Genomic DNA, 20,993 nt, shown 5'->3' with positions numbered 1-20,993 from the left:
GTGTCATCGTGCCCCCAGCACTGCGCGGCGGTGGAGGCGGCCCAGGCTGAGATGTCGCGGCTGCGGGAGGACAGGGAGCGCTGCGAGGAAGCCATGAAGAAAGCCTTCATGAGGGGAGTGTGTGCTCTCAACATGGAGGCTCTGAGCATGTTCAACAGCGCCACCGACAGGCCTGGAGGCTCCCTGCAGCAAGGTGGGTTACAATGCTGCTCCGCAGGTCTATCATGGAACAAACTGGTTCCCTTCACAATATAAACAAACTCTGTCTCTGTGAGCAACAAATAAACCTCCCCCCCTTGCACACCCGCTCATTCTGTTTTTTCTTTTATTTTTTCTTAAATTTTTATCCCGCGGTTTTGCAACCCATTTTCTCACCCAGTGCCAACTACCTAACCTGTAGTCCTGGTTTCCGTTCTCCCCCTGCCGCGCCAGGGGAATTGGGGAGCACCTGGCTGGCTAGGGGGAGGTAGTATAGAAACCAGGACTACTGCATGTTTTTTGTGAGGGCATCTACCCTAGGAGTCATGGGGAGAACATGCAAACTACACACAGAAAGGCCCTATCACCAACCCTACCTAGGGTGTGGGCGCTGATGATGCGGAGGGAGGAACACGCCCCCAGGCGGGAATCGAACCCAGGACCTTCTAGGTGTGAGGCGAAGCGCTAACCACTGCGCCACCGTGCCCCCATTCTGTTTTTTCATTCATGTTTTTGGATCTTGGTGGAAAGGGGTACTAATGTAACTGTTCATACTACTGTATGTACTACTGTAACTGTATGTACTACTGTAACTGTATGTACTACTGTATGCAGGACTAAAGGTCTTTGCACACTGCTGTGTTTTTCATAGCCCCCCCCCCCCCATTTGAGTTACAAATTAATGCTCGCTTTTAAAAAAGACTTGCTGATCTTCAAAAATAGCAGATCTACAAGCTCGCAGCGCAGCACTCAGTGACACACTGTGAGCTTGTATATATGTTAAAACATTAAATAATCCTTGTGGTCCTGGTTGGCACGACCACCTAAATGTCATCCGTCTCCTCCTGTTCTGTTCCTGGTTGCCAGGTTTTCTAATCACACTGTTCTGTTAATCTCATTGGAAATTATTATTGTCCGAAAGGCAGAGCAGCGGCGGCCGTTTTAATTTGGTTTTATTATATTTCCCTGTGACGGAAAAATAAATAGTCTAACAACATTATGGAGGCTGGAGGAGATTAAAGGAAGTGATTTGATTATAGATTAGAGGCTGGGTGGGCACCTCCTCTCCTCTCCTCTCCTGTCACTGTGTGACTGATGACTCTTATTACTGTACACGTATTCTCACAGCTACGTCATACTGAACAACAACACAATTTACCACTCAAACCTTTAGCAGGCACTCTTAATCCAGAGTGATTGACAATAAGCAGAGACAGCACATGTTAATACATGGAATGTATTAACCTAGGATCGTAGGTAAACCAAGAACCAGTCTAAACGGTATGATATAAAGATATACAAATATTGGGAGTGAGTCTGTATTGTAGGGGTGGGCAATATAATCGATATGGCAATACATCGCGATAGTTTATTTGCCAATACTGTATCGATACTTCAGGCAGTAGTATCGCGATACTTTGAGGAAAATAAAATATGTTCCCATTAGGGATGTGAATCTCGACCACTGAGGCGATACGATACGCATCACGATACACTCCCAGCGATACGATATAATTGCGATACATTGAAATCTTGCCGATACGATACATCACGATACACCCCTGACCCCGATACGATGCGATATGATTCACGATATTTTGCGATACACCCCTGGTGCTTACGATGCGATACGATTCACGATTCGGTGCGATTCAACACAATGCAAAGGATTTATATTAAAGCCCATGTAAATTTCCCCCCAAAAAAATTACTAAAAATGCATTACATTTAATTTCCAAACAATTTATTGTTTCACTGTAGTACTAGGCTCTGTCTAACAATCCAACTTATTGAAATCTGGGAGAACACTCCTTGCTGGCTGGTAGAATTGTTTGATTAATACTATATCATTATATCATTATTATATATCATTACATCCTCAACAGGTGGTCAGGGACCCCTAGGGTCCTCAGAGTTATGTGAGGCGGCCAAATATTAATAGTTTGTTTTTACAGTAACCAATTGAACCCTAGCAAGTAGCAACCCTATGGGGGAACATTAGCCAATACATTAACACTTATTGAGGGTTTAAGAGATAATAATTCATGGATTATAATGAATAACATAAATCCATCATATTAATAGAAAAGATCATGTGTGAACAAATAAACACAACATAGTAATGTATTAATGTCACTGATGAAATAGTGCTGTCAAACAAGTCTCTGACAAGTTTTAATCTGCAACAGTTTTATATAATAGCCTACAGTAGTCTAAAATAGCCTACAGTGGGGGTCCCTGCTTGATCTCTCTCTTCTCAGTTAAGGATCCTTGACCTGTATTATTATTATATTGTATGAATATAATCTAGGATTTTGCCATTTCTAGCCAAAATGTTTCAAAACGTAGATATTTGAGTCACAACGCGTCGCGTTTTGAGCTTGTAGGTCTGCTATTTAGGTGCGTGCGCGACACCGTCGAGCTGCCAAGTATAAATCAGGCTCCAGCCTCTCTTTGCAGAGGGAACAGCAGCAGCAGAAGAGTGTTCTGCCTGCTACAGTAACAAGTTGTGAAACAGTGTCAAATACTTTGTTTTAATCGCTAGCTGCACGCCCAGTATCGTTGTTGTAGTTCATACGTGTGACTGTGTCAGTGACGTCAATACGTGCGCGTCCCGCGTCTCTGACGCATTCACGTTGCCTAGAGACGCATTCACGTCATTGTTCTGGGGTCCCACGGACGCATCGCCTCCATGGACCATTGGTGTCCACGTTAAAATAATTTACCACGTCGCGAAAAAAATAATATTTTAAAAAGTCCACAGACGCCACCATTGTTCATGGGTGAAGGCATGCTACTTGACCCTACGTTAACACAAATGAAATCCGCGTAGAAAGTCTTAAAACAGACGATAGAACTAAGACTGTGTGTGTTTTGAATCCACGACGCCATTTTGTGCGACTGCGCTTGGTCACAGAATTCAATGGGTGCCTGAGTTTTAGCGTAGCACCGGGCCGCTCTCTGACCATAGTGGCACAGCGTGTTAGGTGATACACCGAAAAGGGTTCCCCCACAGAACGTGTAGCACGGCGCAGAAACGTGACGTCACGTCTCTACACTGCAGCTCACTGCTCAGACAGCGACCCGCCTCCTTTCCCCTTCATTCAATAACAACTGGATATACAGTACACGCGCTCTTGTTTATAGATGTGGTGGACATTGGACAACGTGTTAGAAGCCACACAGGTCTTCATTGCGTCTTTACAACAATAGCGACGATTAACGTTGTGGTGAACATGGTCAAATAACCTTTATTGGCTCAACTACAACACGGAGGAAGCAAGCTAGCCTAGCATGTATGCTATCTGAGACAGTCTATGTATGTAGCCTAGGCTGTCTAACTGTTTGATTGATTATAGCGTTTTCGTGGCAGCGCCGTCCATTTGGTGGTCCGCCGGGGCAGCGTACCACCGCGGCCGCCTGTGCCTTGCCCTCCCGCATCCATAGAGGGGTGGCACGTCCCTCTAGGATCTGATTGATTGATGGAAGACTTTATTAGAAGTTTGCATAGGAAAAGGTACAGTTTCATGACGGTACAGTTCACTGGTACAAGGTCTACTAAAAGGAGATCCATGAAAAGACTAAGCTTATTTCCACTGGAAACCATTGAAGTATCTCATATAACATTGAATGACAGACAAATAGAACACAGTACTATGCAGTAGATATGTAAAGAAAAAGAAAAAAGAAAACAGTAAGTCTAAATAAACAGTATATACAAAGAAGGGGCAGGGGAGGGTAGGGTTGGGCTAGGTTAGTTTTTTACCAGTTGCGAATGGCTGCTGCCTGTAAGTGATTCTTCAGGGCAATTTTAAAGGATGCTAGTGATCCACACTCCTTTATGACCTTCGGTAAGGCTTTCCACATTTTGGTGGTATAGCAGAAAAAGGAGTTTGACCCTTTGTTGGTTTTGACTCTGGGTTGAAAGTGATCTGTGGCGCTGCCTCTGGTGTTGTAATTATGGACATCCTTAATGTTTATAAAGTATTTTGACAGGTACTTGGGTATCATAGTGGTGTAGTGTATCTTGTACACCAGGCCCATTGCAAGTTGCTGTACTCTGTCATCTACTCTGAGCCACCCCACTCTTAACTGGTGAGTAGCGGTGAGGTGAGTCTGATAGGGAAGGTGAAGTAGGACCCTAATTAGTTTATTTTGGGCTGTTTGGAGTTTAGTTTTTAGGGCTTGTGGGGCGTCACGATACCATACGTGGACTCCGTAGTCAAAGAGGGGCTGGATTATTGCACCAGCTATGGTCTTCAGTGTGTTGAAATTGACCATTGGGGCGATCCTCTGTAGGAAACGAGTCCGTTGGTTGATTTTATTTATTACTTTAGAAGTCATCTTTTCACTGGAAAGATTAGCTTCAAGGATACATCCTAAGTAAGAGATTTCGTTTTTTCGTGTTATGACCTTGTCACCCACTTTGATTGTGAAGTTATCGACTTTTTTGAGGTTATGATTTGATCCAAAGAGGATGGACTCAGTTTTTCCCAGATGAATTGATAATTTGTTGTCATTAAGCCATGTGCAGATCTTACTTAGTTCAGAGTTAAGTGTCTTTTCAACCTGCAAGTGGTCCTTGCCCGAGACTAGGAGAGCCGAGTCATCCGCGAACAGGAACAGGTTGCAGTCACAAGCAGATCAACCGTTCAAAACAAAAGTAGCCGATCTACAAGCAACCCAATCCACTGTTTTTGACCCAGTCCACTGGTTCTCTGTACAGCAGAGCAAACACAAGCACGCCATTCCATAGAAGCAGTAACAGTACAAACAGGAGACATCATCTCACTGAGAAGATCCATATATTATCGATGTATATAAAATAACAGGTGGCTGTTGATTATGAAGACTCGGTAAAAGCTTCTATCTGCGCCCCCAAGTGGTCAACATCCGATATTACCGGTTCGGTATAAAAAAAATCAAACCGTCACATGACTATTTGGAAGTATTAAAATTGTAAGATTTGGAATTGTGGTTCATTTCTTTCAGACACATTTCTACGTAACATGAACATAACCATATAATAACCAATTCAAGTTAAATGCTGCACTTTGTCAAAAATGACATGACGCGTTGAATTTTTGTGGGACCCATAAAATATCCCTGGGACTCATCCGAAAGACCCTTCGTGGGTCCTGGGGACTCATTACATTAAAAACCTATTAACATCACTGCTGTGTAGTTAAAGCGTGGAAGCTTCTGCTTTGTTTAAATCAATTCCGTCGCAGACTCGACAAGAACAAACGGGTGTGGAATGTGGATCATAATATCACGCAGCGTGCTCCAGTCCAGTGGCAGTGACACAACAACGGATCACATCAGCGAACATTGGACAGGGATGTTATAAAGCTAAACGTGGTACTAATCTTGCATGTTTAACCAGTGGGCTCACGAGTGCTGTCTGTCTGTCTCTGCATTCCGTCGGGTTGGGTGTTCACTGCGCTCCGCTGAGCAGCCAGTGCTGCTGTAAAAGACGCTGTCTGTAGAGTCGCTACAAGTGCTTTTTGGGGGGAGGGCTGCGCCTCGGAAACACAGTATAGAATGAAATACTGCTATGCAAAAACCGATCCAACCGTGGAATGTACCGATCCAAACACTCACGATACGATACATCACGATTCCAGCCGTCAATTGTACCGATCCACCCTGAATGAACCGATTCACTCGTATCGCGCACGTTTGTATCGCGATTACGATCCGTACCGGTATATCTTCGCATCCCTAGTTCCCATGCATAGGAACCAATGGTAGAAGTTCGGTCCTGACACTCAGCTGCCTCTAGATGTTGCTGTACTATAGTAGCTACTTCCCCTTCAGTGAGTGAGGTCTCTCGATAAAATGGCTGCGAACGACGAAAACAACAACATTAGAGCAGCGCCTTTGGCTTTTAAAGCTGATATATCGCAATAGTATCGTATCGCAAAGATTCACAATATATCCTGATACTATTGCATCGTGAACCAAGTATCGTGATACGTATTGCATCGCGAGATTCTTGCCAATATCCACCCCTACTGTATTGGGGAGTTCATTCTACAGTTTGTGAGCCAGAAGGGAGAAGAGTCTCTAGGCTTATTAGTACACAGTGATGTAAGCAACACAGCTGCATAAGGCTGAATGTGGAGTCATTGAAAGGTGACACACCTACATCTAACACATACGCATACACGCACGTACACATACTTTACTTTACTTTATTTGTTTATTTAGACGGGACAATGCATATTAATGAACACTACATGAATGCAATGTAAATAAGCCGGAATTAGCAAGAATGCTAAATTTCATCCGTAGTCCCCACATGAAGACAAAACAATACATACCAACAAACAGTAACCCTACATTAGGAGAGGGCGCCTAATAACATACATACAAATACTATTTTTCCTGAACCAAGAAAAAAACAACAAAACAACACATATTACTAACAGTACCCTACATTAAAAAGGATAGTTAAAAATATACGTACATGGCATGAGCTGTACTCTTAGAACTATACATGGTCACAGGTTTGATTGTCAACTAACCATTTTTTTAGATTGAACTTGAAGGATGGAAATGACAAACAGTCTCTTATTGTTAGAGGTAGGTCATTCCAGATTGAACATCCCTGCACTGAAAGGGTGTTTTTTCCAAAAGCGGTTACCCGGTACGGTACTTCGCAATCCCCTCTAGTGATTGCTCTAGTATTGAGTCCTCTATCAGGCTTCCTTTTTATGAATTCCTTTAGGGGAGGTGGGCATAGACCATTTAGGGTCTTATATATGATACTGACCTGTTTAAAAACCTTAAAATTAGCGAAACTCAAAAAACGGTACCTCTGAAGAATATTACAATGGTGATATGAGTGGGGTTTCCTATCGAATACCTTAAGCGCACTCTTATATAGCTGTTCAATGGGTTTGAGAGTCGTTATACCTGCGCAAGACCAGTTTGTGAAACAGTACTCAATGTGTGATAGGATCATGCATTGGAGATACGATTTAGCAGCACTAACTGCCAAAAAAGGTCTGATTTGTTTAAAGTTCTGAAGGTTGAACTTGATTGTGTTTGTAACCTTTTTTACATGTTTTTTAAAGGTTAGGGTTGAGTCTAACATGACCCCGAGGTACTTGAACTCTGACACAAGTTCAAGTTCCTCTCCACCCAGAAACACATTTGATGATTCCATCACAACTGGTCTTTTGGAAAAAGCCATGCAGACCGTCTTTTTTGCATTCAGGAGCAGGCATGAGTCTGTAAGCCAGTCCTGAACGCTGGTCAGAACAGAAGTTAAAACCGTTGACACCTCTGCATAGCTCTTTCCATGAGTCAGTATAACAGCATCATCTGCGTACATCTGAATATGTACATCTTTACATACATCAGGTAGATCGTTTATAAACAGAGAAAACAGAATTGGTCCTACTATTGATCCCTGGGGGACACCAACCGAGCAAGTGTGATAAGGAGACTTGATGCCATTTATACTAACACACTGTTCTCTATTTGATAGGTATGATGTAAACCATTTGATGGCCTCTGGGGACAAGTTGAAATGTGTTAGTTTGGACAAGAGGACCTGATGGCTGACAGAGTCAAATGCTTTCTTGAAGTCCAAAAATACTGCCATTGCGCATGGGGCTTTGTTCAAAGCACACTTTAACTTTTCAATGAATAAGCAATTTGCTGACTCAGTGGAGTGGAAGGCTCGAAACCCAAACTGCATAGGATGCAGAGGGGTGTAGCCTTTGTCTAGATGTTTAACAAGAGACTTCACAATCCACTTTTCAGCCACTTTTGATATAACAGGTAAGATGCTTATGGGTCTATAGTTTGATATGTCCGTTTTTGAGCCAGATTTGAATATAGGTGTTATAACAGCAGCTTTCCACTGAGTTGGGACAGTGCATTTTCTTATGGACAGATTTACCAGATGTGTGATTGGTGCCACCAGAGAGTCAATATTTGTTTTAAGAAAGTTTGTGTCAAGCCCATGTGCATCTTTAGCTTTGGATGCTTTTAGTGATCTGACAATGTTTGTCACCTCGTTTTCTGTGACTTCCTCCAAATTAAAAATGGGGAGATCATTTTGAACAGGGCGTGGAACAAACTTAGAGGGTCTGAACAATAAACCCTTTTGCAAATCCCGCCCCATTCTGCCCTGTTACTATGATGGGACATTAACCCTGGGCAGATTGTTTTTATAGTGGAAGTGGATGGGATTTTTTTCCCCTTCATAGCCTCATTACAGCTATATAAAGTACCAAAGGAAAAACACCTAGGTGATATTAATAAAAAGGGAAGACAAAGGTACAGTAGTTACATTGCAAAACAGGGGATTTACCCGAAAATATATGTTTTAATTTGTTTAATCCCAGTGGGACAGAATCCTCTTTGCAGATTCTTTTATAGTGGTAGTGGATGCGATTTTTTTCCCCTTCATAGCCTCATTACAGCTATATAAAGTACCACAAAAAACACATCTACGTGATATTAATAAAAAGGGAAGAAAAAGGTACAGTAATTACATAGCAAAACAGTAGTTTTCCCCCGAAAAATAAATGTTTTAATTAGTTTAATTCTCTGGATCAGAGATAGAAAGAGAAGCGCATTGCATCTTGGGTACTAGGAAGAGGACAGAGAGAATGTTTCTCCTCACATAATAGGCTGGCTTTTCGTAATTCTGCCCATTTAAATTATATGTACCCAATCGTGACTCTTAGACCATTGATAAGGTACATGTGAACTAGTTTGTTGAAGCTTATTCGTTATGATGAGCGAGATCGCTTGACGCTTGCCGTCGCTATCACCGTACCGGCCGATCTCCGTGTCGCGCACTGCGGACAGTTTTTGAAAGGCTGAAGCAACATTCTCCACTGCACAAACTCCACCCCCGATAGCAAAAAGTGAATGTTTTTTTCTGGTTGGCCAGTCAGGGAGTCTCAGGGACCAATCAGAAGGCTGACAAACGGTCTATTGTGTGATTTCATACACAGAGTTTAGAAAAAACAGCATTAGGTTGCTAGCAAGCGTGTGGGGATCTTTCACCAGGACACACACGTACACACGTACAAACACACACACACACACACACACACACACACACACACACACACACACACACACACACACACACACACACACACTCTTATAATGCGATGAGCTGCAGCTGTGTTGCTGTCATGTTGTTAATTGAATCCCATCTATTGTGGTCATTGTGTCACAGTAGCCCAACATTCAATGAAAATCTACAAATCCAGCTTGTAGATTTGTAGTTCGACTATTTGAGATTAGAAATGGATGACAACAAGTAGATAAGGTTAAATGACCATGTCCTGTCAAAAGACCCTTTTCCACTAGCAGGTGGAACCAGAACTGTTTTTTCCCCCCCTTTCTTCTCGGTTGGGTCTGGTTTTACACTATATGGAAATGGAAGCAGAACTTCGTCCCGGAACTTAAAAGGTTCTTGAAGGTTCTGAGTTCTGGAAAGTTCTGGTTTGGCCCTGTAGTGTAAATGAGGCTAATATGAACTAAGAGCACTATGGAAATTGTTGTCTCCATTTAAAATGCACATTAACACCGAAATAGAATGGTTGTTGGTAGATTAGCCGTGAAATTTCTATTATTATATTATGATCTGAACCGCATTCATTTTACCAGACATCCAGCGCTATAATACGTGGTCTTCATCCCCCATTACCATACCGCGATCCCCGTTGTATACTCACCACAGTTCCCAGTGAAATTCTTCAATATGCATTGGCTTAGAGTGGGGGTTTCGGCCGACGCATTTTATCCCCGTGCGTTTCGCGTGCGCGATCCGTTCACGTAAATGTCGGCTCAAATAATCCACGGATGACTCAAGAGTAGATATGAGTGTTTTCGCTCGCATAGCCTGGCCGCAGCACTCCTGCTATACTAGCACTAACGTATAAACAGAAAATGAACGGCTGCTGGGATGCCTCTGGAAGGAATGGACCTGACGTCACTTCTGCTTCATGTCAGACAAGCCATGCGCTATCGATGGACGAGTGGTGACTAGGGAAGGTTAGACGATCGCCGATTTTTGGATAAAAATCATTTATAATGACCCAGTACAGTAAAAGACGGCGCGGCTGCGACACCCTTGCTCAGATGTCCGGTATAAAACGGTTTTAATATTAAGAGGCTCCCCGTGGCTTGGAAAGGGTTAATCAATATCTGTCTGTATGTCTGTCTGTCTGTCTGTCTCTCTAGAGGACACAGAGGAAGCAGACAGTGCCGTGATTGGTCAGTTCTCCTCTCATCCGGAGTCATCTGCACACTTCAGCCCCGCCCACTTTGACTCCGCCCCCAGGCCTCCGTCCCAGAATGCACCAGAGGAACCGGTAAGAACACCTTATATGGTCGTATGATTGGCTCTCACTGAGGCTCATTATAATATTATTATCGCTTTATCGTCATATGATTGGCCCTCACTGAGGCTCAATATAATATTACAGCTTTATCGTCATATAAACAATGTTTCATTATCAGATGTTCTCCTCACAGAGTGACTGTACATATATAACTGTATATGTAGTAGTACTGGTAGTACATACTGTATATACGTAGCAGAGTGTCTCACAGCCTAGAGTCTAGTATCTCCCTCTGTCCATAGGGATGTCCCTTTGGATCAATGGTTAAAGGCTCTTTTCCACCGGCAGCGATAATGATGACGATAACGATTTAAAAAAAGTGGGTTTTCATTTGAAGTGGATAGGCAGCATCCACCCAACACCGATAAAGACAACGATAGCCGACAACTACATCGTTAGGATCAACAACGATGTGGTTAAGAACTTAAGATCACAGTGATATGGAACTGGGTCTCTGACAAACAGCTCGCGATGCGCTCTGCGCGAGCGGCTGTTAATTGGCGCCTCTTCACATTGATGTCCGATAACTTTATCGGACATCAATGTGAAGGCATAATTATCGCTGTGATATTTTATGGCTATCGTCATCGTTATCGCTGCCGGTGGAAAAGGGCCTTAATATTGGACTTTCACGCAGGAGACCCGGGTTGGAATCCCGTGCGTCAGACTATAGCCTTGGTACTTAAACAGAACCTCGCAGGTTTAATTATTTCATTTAATTTTATTTATTTCATGTATGGTTTTTACATGATTACGTACAATTTCCTTTTTTCTTTTATTTATATAACCATAACTGGCAGTTACAGTTTCTCTTTAATTTTCTTTAATGATGATTTTTTTTGCTTGTTTTTTCTCATTGTTTACATGGCGTCTGCATCTTCCAACCTGTAGAACAGTGACACGCCCACTTTGGTCCCCAGTTCAGGGCACAAAAAAACTAGTATTTTCAAAATGTGCCGGTAAATTTTGAAATTGAAAAATAGTGTGTGTGTGTGTGTGTGTGTGTGTGTGTGTGTGTGTGTGTGTGTGTGTGTGTGTGTGTGTGTGTGTGTGTGTGTGTGTGTGTGTTCTCAGATGGACTCCAGGACAGAAGGACTTCCCTCCACTACAGTGATGCAGCACAGCTCCCTCCCACCAGGGGGCAGTGCTGGCTCTCACAGACAGGTGAGACTTCCTCATACTCATGGGCCGTAGTTACTGGTGAGCCTAGCTGGGCCCACAAAAAAAAAAAAAAAAAAAACAGTATGAATGCACGCACGCATTTGGGCGTGAACGCACACACACACACACACACACACACACACACACACACACACTAGGGGTGTAACGATACATTGTAATTGCGATTCGATACATATCACGATACATAGTTGACGATACGATACATGGACGATATTGGTTCATCGATATAGTAACTATTTAGCAAAGAAATTAAATCTGTAAGAAAGGTGTGGATAGTGCAGGTTTTTAAGGGAAACATGTATTATTATGGATATAAATAAGTAAACACAGTGATTATCTGCCAAATACATGGACATTGTATATTGACAAACCTGCACCTTGACATGAACCCAGAGATTACACACATTTATCGATAGAAAATGTAGTTAAACCCCTCCTTTCTTCTTAAAAATGCTAAATACAATGCACAAGTAGGTAGTATCGATACAATCGATTTTTTGCATTGCCGATTCGATACGATACAAAATAAAACGATACGATTCGATTTTAGCTGTTTTAATTTCGATATACTTCGATTTTTGAAGTTAAAAACGATATTTCGATACAGTTACTATATCGTTACACCCCTAACACACACACTAATTTGAGCATCTTGAGCATATCAACACTCCACTGTCCACAAATCCAGTGTTCCGTGGCAGATAGAAAACCAAACAATACACAGCATTAGAGCGCATCAAACTAGTTCCTGACCTCTGATCTATCCCACATACAGAGTGTACTGACAACCATACGTACATAGTAGCCTATGTTTAATTGCGACCGTAAGGTCGCAGTTTAGTATGAAAACCTCCACCGTCCGTCCGTCCGTCCGTCCGTCACACACGTCACACCTTTGCCCTGCTCAATGTATACGTGTAACGCCTGATACTGAGGTGATGTGTCACTGTGACATCACAGATACTGAGGTGATGTGTCACTGTGACATCACAGGTGAGATCGCAGTGATGTCAGATACTCAGAGCAGGGATCTCCATATTTAGGCATAAACAGGTGACATCACAGTGATGTCAGATACTCAGAGCAGTTATCTCCATATATGGGCATAAAATGGATTCTGTTAGGGATCTCCATACTGTATATGGGCATAAAAGGGATTAGTGATGTCAGATACTCAGAGCAGGGATCTCCATATATGGGCATAAAAGGGATTAGTGATGTCAGATACTCAGAGCAGGGATCTCCATATATGGGCATAAAAGGGATTCAGATGGAGATTCAACTTCAATGAGTAACAATGGCAAACTGTCAACTGCCCGTATGTCTTGATAATTGGTAAAACAAACTTTTGGCCTATTTGTGGCTTATCATCACATCCAACCATCTTAAGATACTCAGCTAGTGGGGAATGCTCTCTTCCCTGGTGAGAATTGCCCCTTTATATAGGGCTTGTTTGTGTATTGTATGACATCACGCCACATCATCAGCTGTGGACTCTGTGATGTCATCGTATCTCCATATATGGCCATCTCCGTATATGGAGATATAAGTCGTCCATGCCCAGGTATGGGCTGGTGAGGTCAGACTTTGTGTGATGGGTAGGTTATCTCCATATATGGAGATTCAACATTCCAGGTGTAACTATGGCTGCCCGTATGACGTGAGAGGTGGAGGCTGTGATATTTGTGGAGATAAGCGACCAACGGTCGCTTATCTCCCGATTAGGGAGTCTTACTGGTATGTATAATTCATACAGAGTGTACTGACAACCATACGTACATAGTAACCTATGTTTAATATGTATAATTCATACAGAGTGTACTGACAACCATACGTACATAGTAGCCTATGTTTAATATGTATAATTCATACAGAGTGTACTGACAACCATACGTACATAGTAGCCTATGTTTAATATGTATAATTCATACAGAGTGTACTGACAACCATACGTACATAGTAGCCTATGTTTAATATGTATAATTCATACAGAGTGTACTGACAACCATACGTACATAGTAGCCTATGTTTAATATGTATAATTCATACAGAGTGTACTGACAACCATACGTACATAGTAACCTATGTTTAATATGTATAATTCATACAGAGTGTACTGACAACCATACGTACATAGTAACCTATGTTTAATATGTATAATTCATACAGAGTGTACTGACAACCATACATACATAGTAGCCTATGTTTAATATGTATAATTCATACAGAGTGTACTGACAACCATACGTAAATAGTAGCCTATGTTTAATATGTATAATTCATACAGAGTGTACTGACAACCATACGTACATAGTAGCCTATGTTTAATATGTATAATTCATACAGAGTGTACTGACAACCATACGTACATAGTAGCCTATGTTTAATATGTATAATTCATACAGAGTGTACTGACAACCATACGTACATAGTAGCCTATGTTTAATATGTATAATTCATACAGAGTGTACTGACAACCATACGTACATAGTAGCCTATGTTTAATATGTATAATTCATACAGAGTGTACTGACAACCATACGTACATAGTAGCCTATGTTTAATATGTATAATTCATACAGAGTGTACTGACAACCATACGTACATAGTAGCCTATGTTTAATATGTATAATTCATACAGAGTGTACTGACAACCATACGTACATAGTAGCCTATGTATAATATGTATAATTCATACAGAGTGTACTGACAACCATACGTACATAGTAGCCTATGTATAATATGTATAATTCATACAGAGTGTACTGACAACCATACGTACATAGTAGCCTATGTTTAATATGTATAATTCATACAGAGTGTACTGACAACCATACGTACATAGTAGCCTATGTTTAATATGTATAATTCATACAGAGTGTACTGACAACCATACGTACATAGTAGCCTATGTTTAATATGTATAATTCATACAGAGTGTACTGACAACCATACGTACATAGTAGCCTATGTTTAATATGTATAATTCATACAGAGTGTACTGACAACCATACGTACATAGTAGCCTATGTATAATATGTATAATTCATACAGAGTGTACTGACAACCATACGTACATAGTAGCCTATGTTTAATATGTATAATTCATACAGAGTGTACTGACAACCATACGTACATAGTAGCCTATGTTTAATATGTATAATTCATACAGAGTGTACTGACAACCATACGTACATGGTAGCCTATGTTTAATATGTATAATTCATACAGAGTGTACTGACAACCATACGTACATAGTAGCCTATGTTTAATATGTATAATTCATACAGAGTGTACTGACAACCATACGTACATAGTAGCCTATGTTTAATATGTATAATTCATACAGAGTGTACTGACAACCATACGTACATAGTAGCCTATGTTTAATATGTATAATTCATACAGAGTGTACTGACAACCATACGTACATAGTAGCCTATGTTTAATATGTATAATTCATACAGAGTGTACTGACAACCATACGTACATAGTAGCCTATGTTTAATATGTATAATTCATACAGAGTGTACTGACAACCATACGTACATAGTAGCCTATGTTTAATATGTATAATTCATACAGAGTGTACTGACAACCATACGTACATAGTAGCCTATGTTTAATATGTATAATTCATACAGAGTGTACTGACAACCATACGTACATAGTAGCCTATGTATAATATGTATAATTCATACAGAGTGTACTGACAACCATACGTACATAGTAGCCTATGTTTAATATGTATAATTCATACAGAGTGTACTGACAACCATACGTACATAGTAGCCTATGTTTAATATGTATAATTCATACAGAGTGTACTGACAACCATACGTACATGGTAGCCTATGTTTAATATGTATAATTCATACAGAGTGTACTGACAACCATACGTACATAGTAGCCTATGTTTAATATGTATAATTCATACAGAGTGTACTGACAACCATACGTACATAGTAGCCTATGTTTAATATGTATAATTCATACAGAGTGTACTGACAACCATACGTACATAGTAGCCTATGTATAATATGTATAATTCATACAGAGTGTACTGACAACCATACGTACATAGTAGCCTATGTTTAATATGTATAATTCATACAGAGTGTACTGACAACCATACGTACATAGTAGCCTATGTTTAATATGTATAATTCATACAGAGTGTACTGACAACCATACGTACATAGTAGCCTATGTTTAATATGTATAATTCATACAGAGTGTACTGACAACCATACGTACATAGTAGCCTATGTATAATATGTATAATTCATACAGAGTGTACTGACAACCATACGTACATAGTAGCCTATGTATAATATGTATAATTCATACAGAGTGTACTGACAACCATACGTACATAGTAGCCTATGTTTAATATGTATAATTCATACAGAGTGTACTGACAACCATACGTACATAGTAGCCTATGTTTAATATGTATAATTCATACAGAGTGTACTGACAACCATACGTACATAGTAGCCTATGTATAATATGTATAATTCATACAGAGTGTACTGACAACCATACATAGTAGCCTATGTTTAATATGTATAATTCATACAGAGTGTACTGACAACCATACGTACATAGTAGCCTATGTTTAATATGTATAATTCATACAGAGTGTACTGACAACCATACGTACATAGTAGCCTATGTTTAATATGTATAATTCATACAGAGTGTACTGACAACCATACGTACATAGTAGCCTATGTTTAATATGTATAATTCATACAGAGTGTACTGACAACCATACGTACATGGTAGCCTATGTTTAATATGTATAATTCATACAGAGTGTACTGACAACCATACGTACATGGTAGCCTATGTTTAATATGTATAATTCATACAGAGTGTACTGACAACCATACGTACATAGTAGCCTATGTTTAATATGTATAATTCATACAGAGTGTACTGACAACCATACGTACATAGTAGCCTATGTTTAATATGTATAATTCATACAGAGTGTACTGACAACCATACGTACATAGTAGCCTATGTATAATATGTATAATTCATACAGAGTGTACTGACAACCATACGTACATAGTAGCCTATGTTTAATATGTATAATTCATACAGAGTGTACTGACAACCATACGTACATAGTAGCCTATGTTTAATATGTATAATTCATACAGAGTGTACTGACAACCATACGTACATAGTAGCCTATGTTTAATATGTATAATTCATACAGAGTGTACTGACAACCATACGTACATAGTAGCCTATGTTTAATATGTATAATTCATACAGAGTGTACTGACAACCATACGTACATAGTAGCCTATGTATAATATGTATAATTCATACAGAGTGTACTGACAACCATACGTACATAGTAGCCTATGTTTAATATGTATAATTCATACAGAGTGTACTGACAACCATACGTACATGGTAGCCTATGTTTAATATGTATAATTCATACAGAGTGTACTGACAACCATACGTACATGGTAGCCTATGTTTAATATGTATAATTCATACAGAGTGTACTGACAACCATACGTACATAGTAGCCTATGTTTAATATGTATAATTCATACAGAGTGTACTGACAACCATACGTACATAGTAGCCTATGTTTAATATGTATAATTCATACAGAGTGTACTGACAACCATACGTACATAGTAGCCTATGTATAATATGTATAATTCATACAGAGTGTACTGACAACCATACGTACATAGTAGCCTATGTTTAATATGTATAATTCATACAGAGTGTACTGACAACCATACGTACATAGTAGCCTATGTTTAATATGTATAATTCATACAGAGTGTACTGACAACCATACGTACATACTAGCCTATGTTTAATATGTATAATTCATACAGAGTGTACTGACAACCATACGTACATAGTAGCCTATGTATAATATGTATAATTCATACAGAGTGTACTGACAACCATACGTACATAGTAGCCTATCTATCTAGGTCGTCCTCAGACGAGCCCTCCATCGTTGTTTCCAGTCATCTCGGTTCTCCATACATCTGGCCAGCTCATTGGTGTTCTGTGTCCCTACGTCTTCCTTGAGTACGTCCACGTATGTTTTTGTGGGACGTCCTTGCGACCGGTGCCCATGTGTTGGCTCCCACAGTACCAATTTGCTGGCTGGAAGCTCCTGGTGTCTTTGGCAGTGTCCTGCTAGTCTCATTCTTCTGGTGGCAATTTTCTCGCTTACCTTTGGTATTCCCTCATACAGGCTCCTGTTGGTAACATGTGCACTCCTGTTGATGTTGAGTACTGCACGCAACATTCTAGTGTAGCACCCGTCTAGAGACTTCTGCAGGGTTGGCTTCAGGGTCCAGCATTCACTGCCATAGAGGAGAACAGACTCCACCGTTGCAAAGAAGAAGCTAAGTTTGATTTGGCGGGGGAGGTTAGAGTTCCATACACTGTTCATGCCGTTCAGGGCCCTCCACGCGAGTGCCTTCCTTACTTTAAGGTCTTTCTCAGTTGAGTCGACCCATGCGCCCAGGTACTTGAAGTCCTTGACTTCCTTCAACACAGCTCCTTCTGTTGTTGTCAGAGGTGAGTGATCAGGTAGGTTATAGGTGATAACCTCAGTTTTCTTAGCATTTAGCCTGAGACCAACTTTGGCACACTCTATCTCCACCCTGTTCAGGAGTTCTTGTGCTTGTTCCATGCTGTCGGAGAGCAGGCTGATGTCGTCCGCATAGTCCAGGTCTGTCAGAACTACTGCGGGATGCCGCCTTGACCTCCTTGGTGTTAGCGTGAAGCCAAGCTCTTGTTCTCGTCCCCCTATGGCTTTCCTGAGCGCGTAATCTAGAACTATGATGAAGAGGTAGGGGGCTAGGGTGTCTCCTTGCATTACACCAGCTCGGATGTCAAACACCTCACTGCTGCCATCCGGGGTCACCACTTTGGCCCTTGTTTTTGCGTACATGGTCTCGATAGCCCGGAGAATGTTGGGAGGGACATTGTAGGCCTCAAGGATCTTCACCATCTTGCTTCTGTGGATAGAATCAAAAGCTTTTTTGAAGTCAATGAAGCACAGTACAGCTGCTAGGTTGTCCTTTTTCACCTGCTCTATTAATCTCCTTAATGCCAGGATCTGTGCTACGGTTGTTCTCTCCTCTCGAAAACCATTTTGGTTCTCTCTCAGGTGAGGGTCGATGGCATGCCGTATCCTGTTCAGTATCATTCGGTTGAAGACCTTAGCAGTGATACATGTCAGGCTGATGCCTCTGTAGTTGTCTGGCTTTGAGAGGTCTCCAGCTTTAGGCACCGGGATGATGTTAGACAGAGACCATATTTCAGGTTGCTTGTTGTGCTGTAGAGCATTGTTGCAAAAGTCTAGGATGAGGTTGTCTAGGTCGCAGTTCTTCAAGACCTCTGGGGGTATGCCATCAGGCCCAGCACTTTTTCCCTCTCTCAGGGTGGATTTTGCCCTGGCGAGCTCGCTGGTTGTGAAGGGTCCGTCGTCGATATTCAGGCCCTGGAGGACTGTCGGTATATTTTCCTCCTCTCCCTCTTCCACTGATGTTCCCAGGAGCCTCTGGAAGTGGTCGAACCATGTTGCCACCCTCTCCTCTGGGCTGTGTCCTTCCACCTGGCCCTCCTTGGCCCTCTTCCGCCCTGTCATCTCATTTATTACCTTCCAGGCCTCCCCGTATTGCCTTTCACCTTGCGCTGCCTGCACTCTTCGCACACTTTCCATCACTTCCTCCCCTTTGATGGTGTCGTAGGTGCTGAAGAGAGACTGTTTGGCTTCGTTCAGTGTCTCGCGACCCTCCTCTGTTGGTTCACGCTCAAAGTTGAGTCGTGCTTCCTCCATCCTGCCTCGTGCTGCTACAACCTTCGGGTGTCTGGACCGTGGTGGTGCTCTTACTCTGTTCAGCACTGGCACGCACAGTCTGGTCGCCTCCTCATTCGCTGTGATGAATCTCCCATATTCACGGCTGGGCTCTCCTCCCCTATCCAGCTGCCGAAAGCGCTTCCTGACTTCCTCCGTGTACCTGGTTTGGAGGCCCGGATTGGTCGTGAGTGCCTTCCAGTCATGCCGAATCTTGGGGCTTGGCTTGGGGACCCTGAGGCTCAGTCGCACCCTCATGGAGACCACACGGTGATCAGAGCCTACAGAGCTGAACGTGCTGTATGGCTCAGCATTCAGGATGGAATTCCTCCACTTTTGCCTCACTAGGATATAGTCCAACTGATATAGCCTGGGTAGCTCCCCAGGCCTTGTGGCTCGGTCTCGGAAGGTCCATCTCTTCCCTGTTCTCTTCCTGAACATGGTGTTCGCTGCCAGGAGCTGGTGTTCCATGAGAAGGGCTGTGAGGTATGCGCCGTTGCGGTTGGTAGACTCATGGTATGGGAATGGTGCATCCTCCTGTCCGATCCTGGCGTTGAAGTCGCCAAGGATTGCCAGGAAGTTGTGCGCTGGGACACCTCGGACTGCTGTTGTGAGGTCCTCATAGAACTTCTCAACATCCTCAGGTGTTGCCGTGTTAGTGGGCGAGTACACCACTATGACTGTTGTCACTGGGTTACCTGCGAACTCAGCCATGAGGATCCTTTCGGTGTGCTTGTGAACCCGTCGGAGGGCCCTGCGCGCTAGAGAGCCTAGCATTAGTCCTACGCCTCCTGTTGCAGCCTGGGCCTTGTTTCGCCACGCAGATGCAGTGATGAACGTGCGTTTCTCCACTTGGCAGTAAACTATCTGGTCGTTAGTGTTAGTGTGGACTCTTCTGTGTTCCTGGACTCCCAGGATCTCTACCCCCTGTTCTTCAGCACAATGTGCCAATTCCACCAGTCTAGCTTCTTCTCTCACTGTGCATGCGTTGAAGGTCCCCATTACAAATGGCCTCCGACAGCGCATGAGTGCATTGGACGGGATGCTGTGGTCAGACAGAACCCTCCCTCGTTCCCGTGGGTTTGAGGTCCTGTCGTCATGATGCCCTCCGGAAGGGGGACCAGCACCACCATCCGCCGCGGTGCTCCTGCGGACTCCCGCCGCTGGAAGTATAGGATTTGAAATGACTTTGTTCTTCATGGTTGGCTTTTCAATGCTAGTTTAAGGGCTGTGGGGTCGCAAATTCTCACAGTCCTGGTTTTTACCTCAGAGTGACCTTCTCCTAGGTGGGTTGCCTACCATGGCTAAGAGCCCCACCCGCCCTGACTGATTGCTCAGATTGCTGGATCTGAATGGTCCACTTG

General features: G+C 42.2%; 1 protein-coding gene across 1 annotated transcript in view; it reads left to right on the top strand.

The window, feature by feature from the left end:
* The window catches only part of poc5 (POC5 centriolar protein homolog (Chlamydomonas)), a gene marked incomplete at both ends in the record, with an annotated part of 33,838 nt that overhangs the window by 8,976 nt on the left and 3,869 nt on the right, over window positions 1-20,993 (top strand). The window contains 3 exons of the mRNA XM_080737910.1: window positions 19-193; window positions 10,420-10,550; window positions 11,655-11,744. Of these exons, the coding sequence (XP_080594036.1) occupies window positions 19-193; window positions 10,420-10,550; window positions 11,655-11,744 (396 nt within the window). The remainder of the gene's footprint in view (window positions 1-18; window positions 194-10,419; window positions 10,551-11,654; window positions 11,745-20,993) is intronic.

The sequence above is a fragment of the Nannobrachium achirus genome (assembly GCF_963921795.1).
Source record: "Nannobrachium achirus genome assembly, chromosome: 12".
NCBI lineage: Eukaryota > Metazoa > Chordata > Actinopteri > Myctophiformes > Myctophidae > Nannobrachium > Nannobrachium achirus.
Note: the sequence above shows the minus strand (reverse complement) of the source record. Positions and strands in the feature narration are given on the sequence as shown.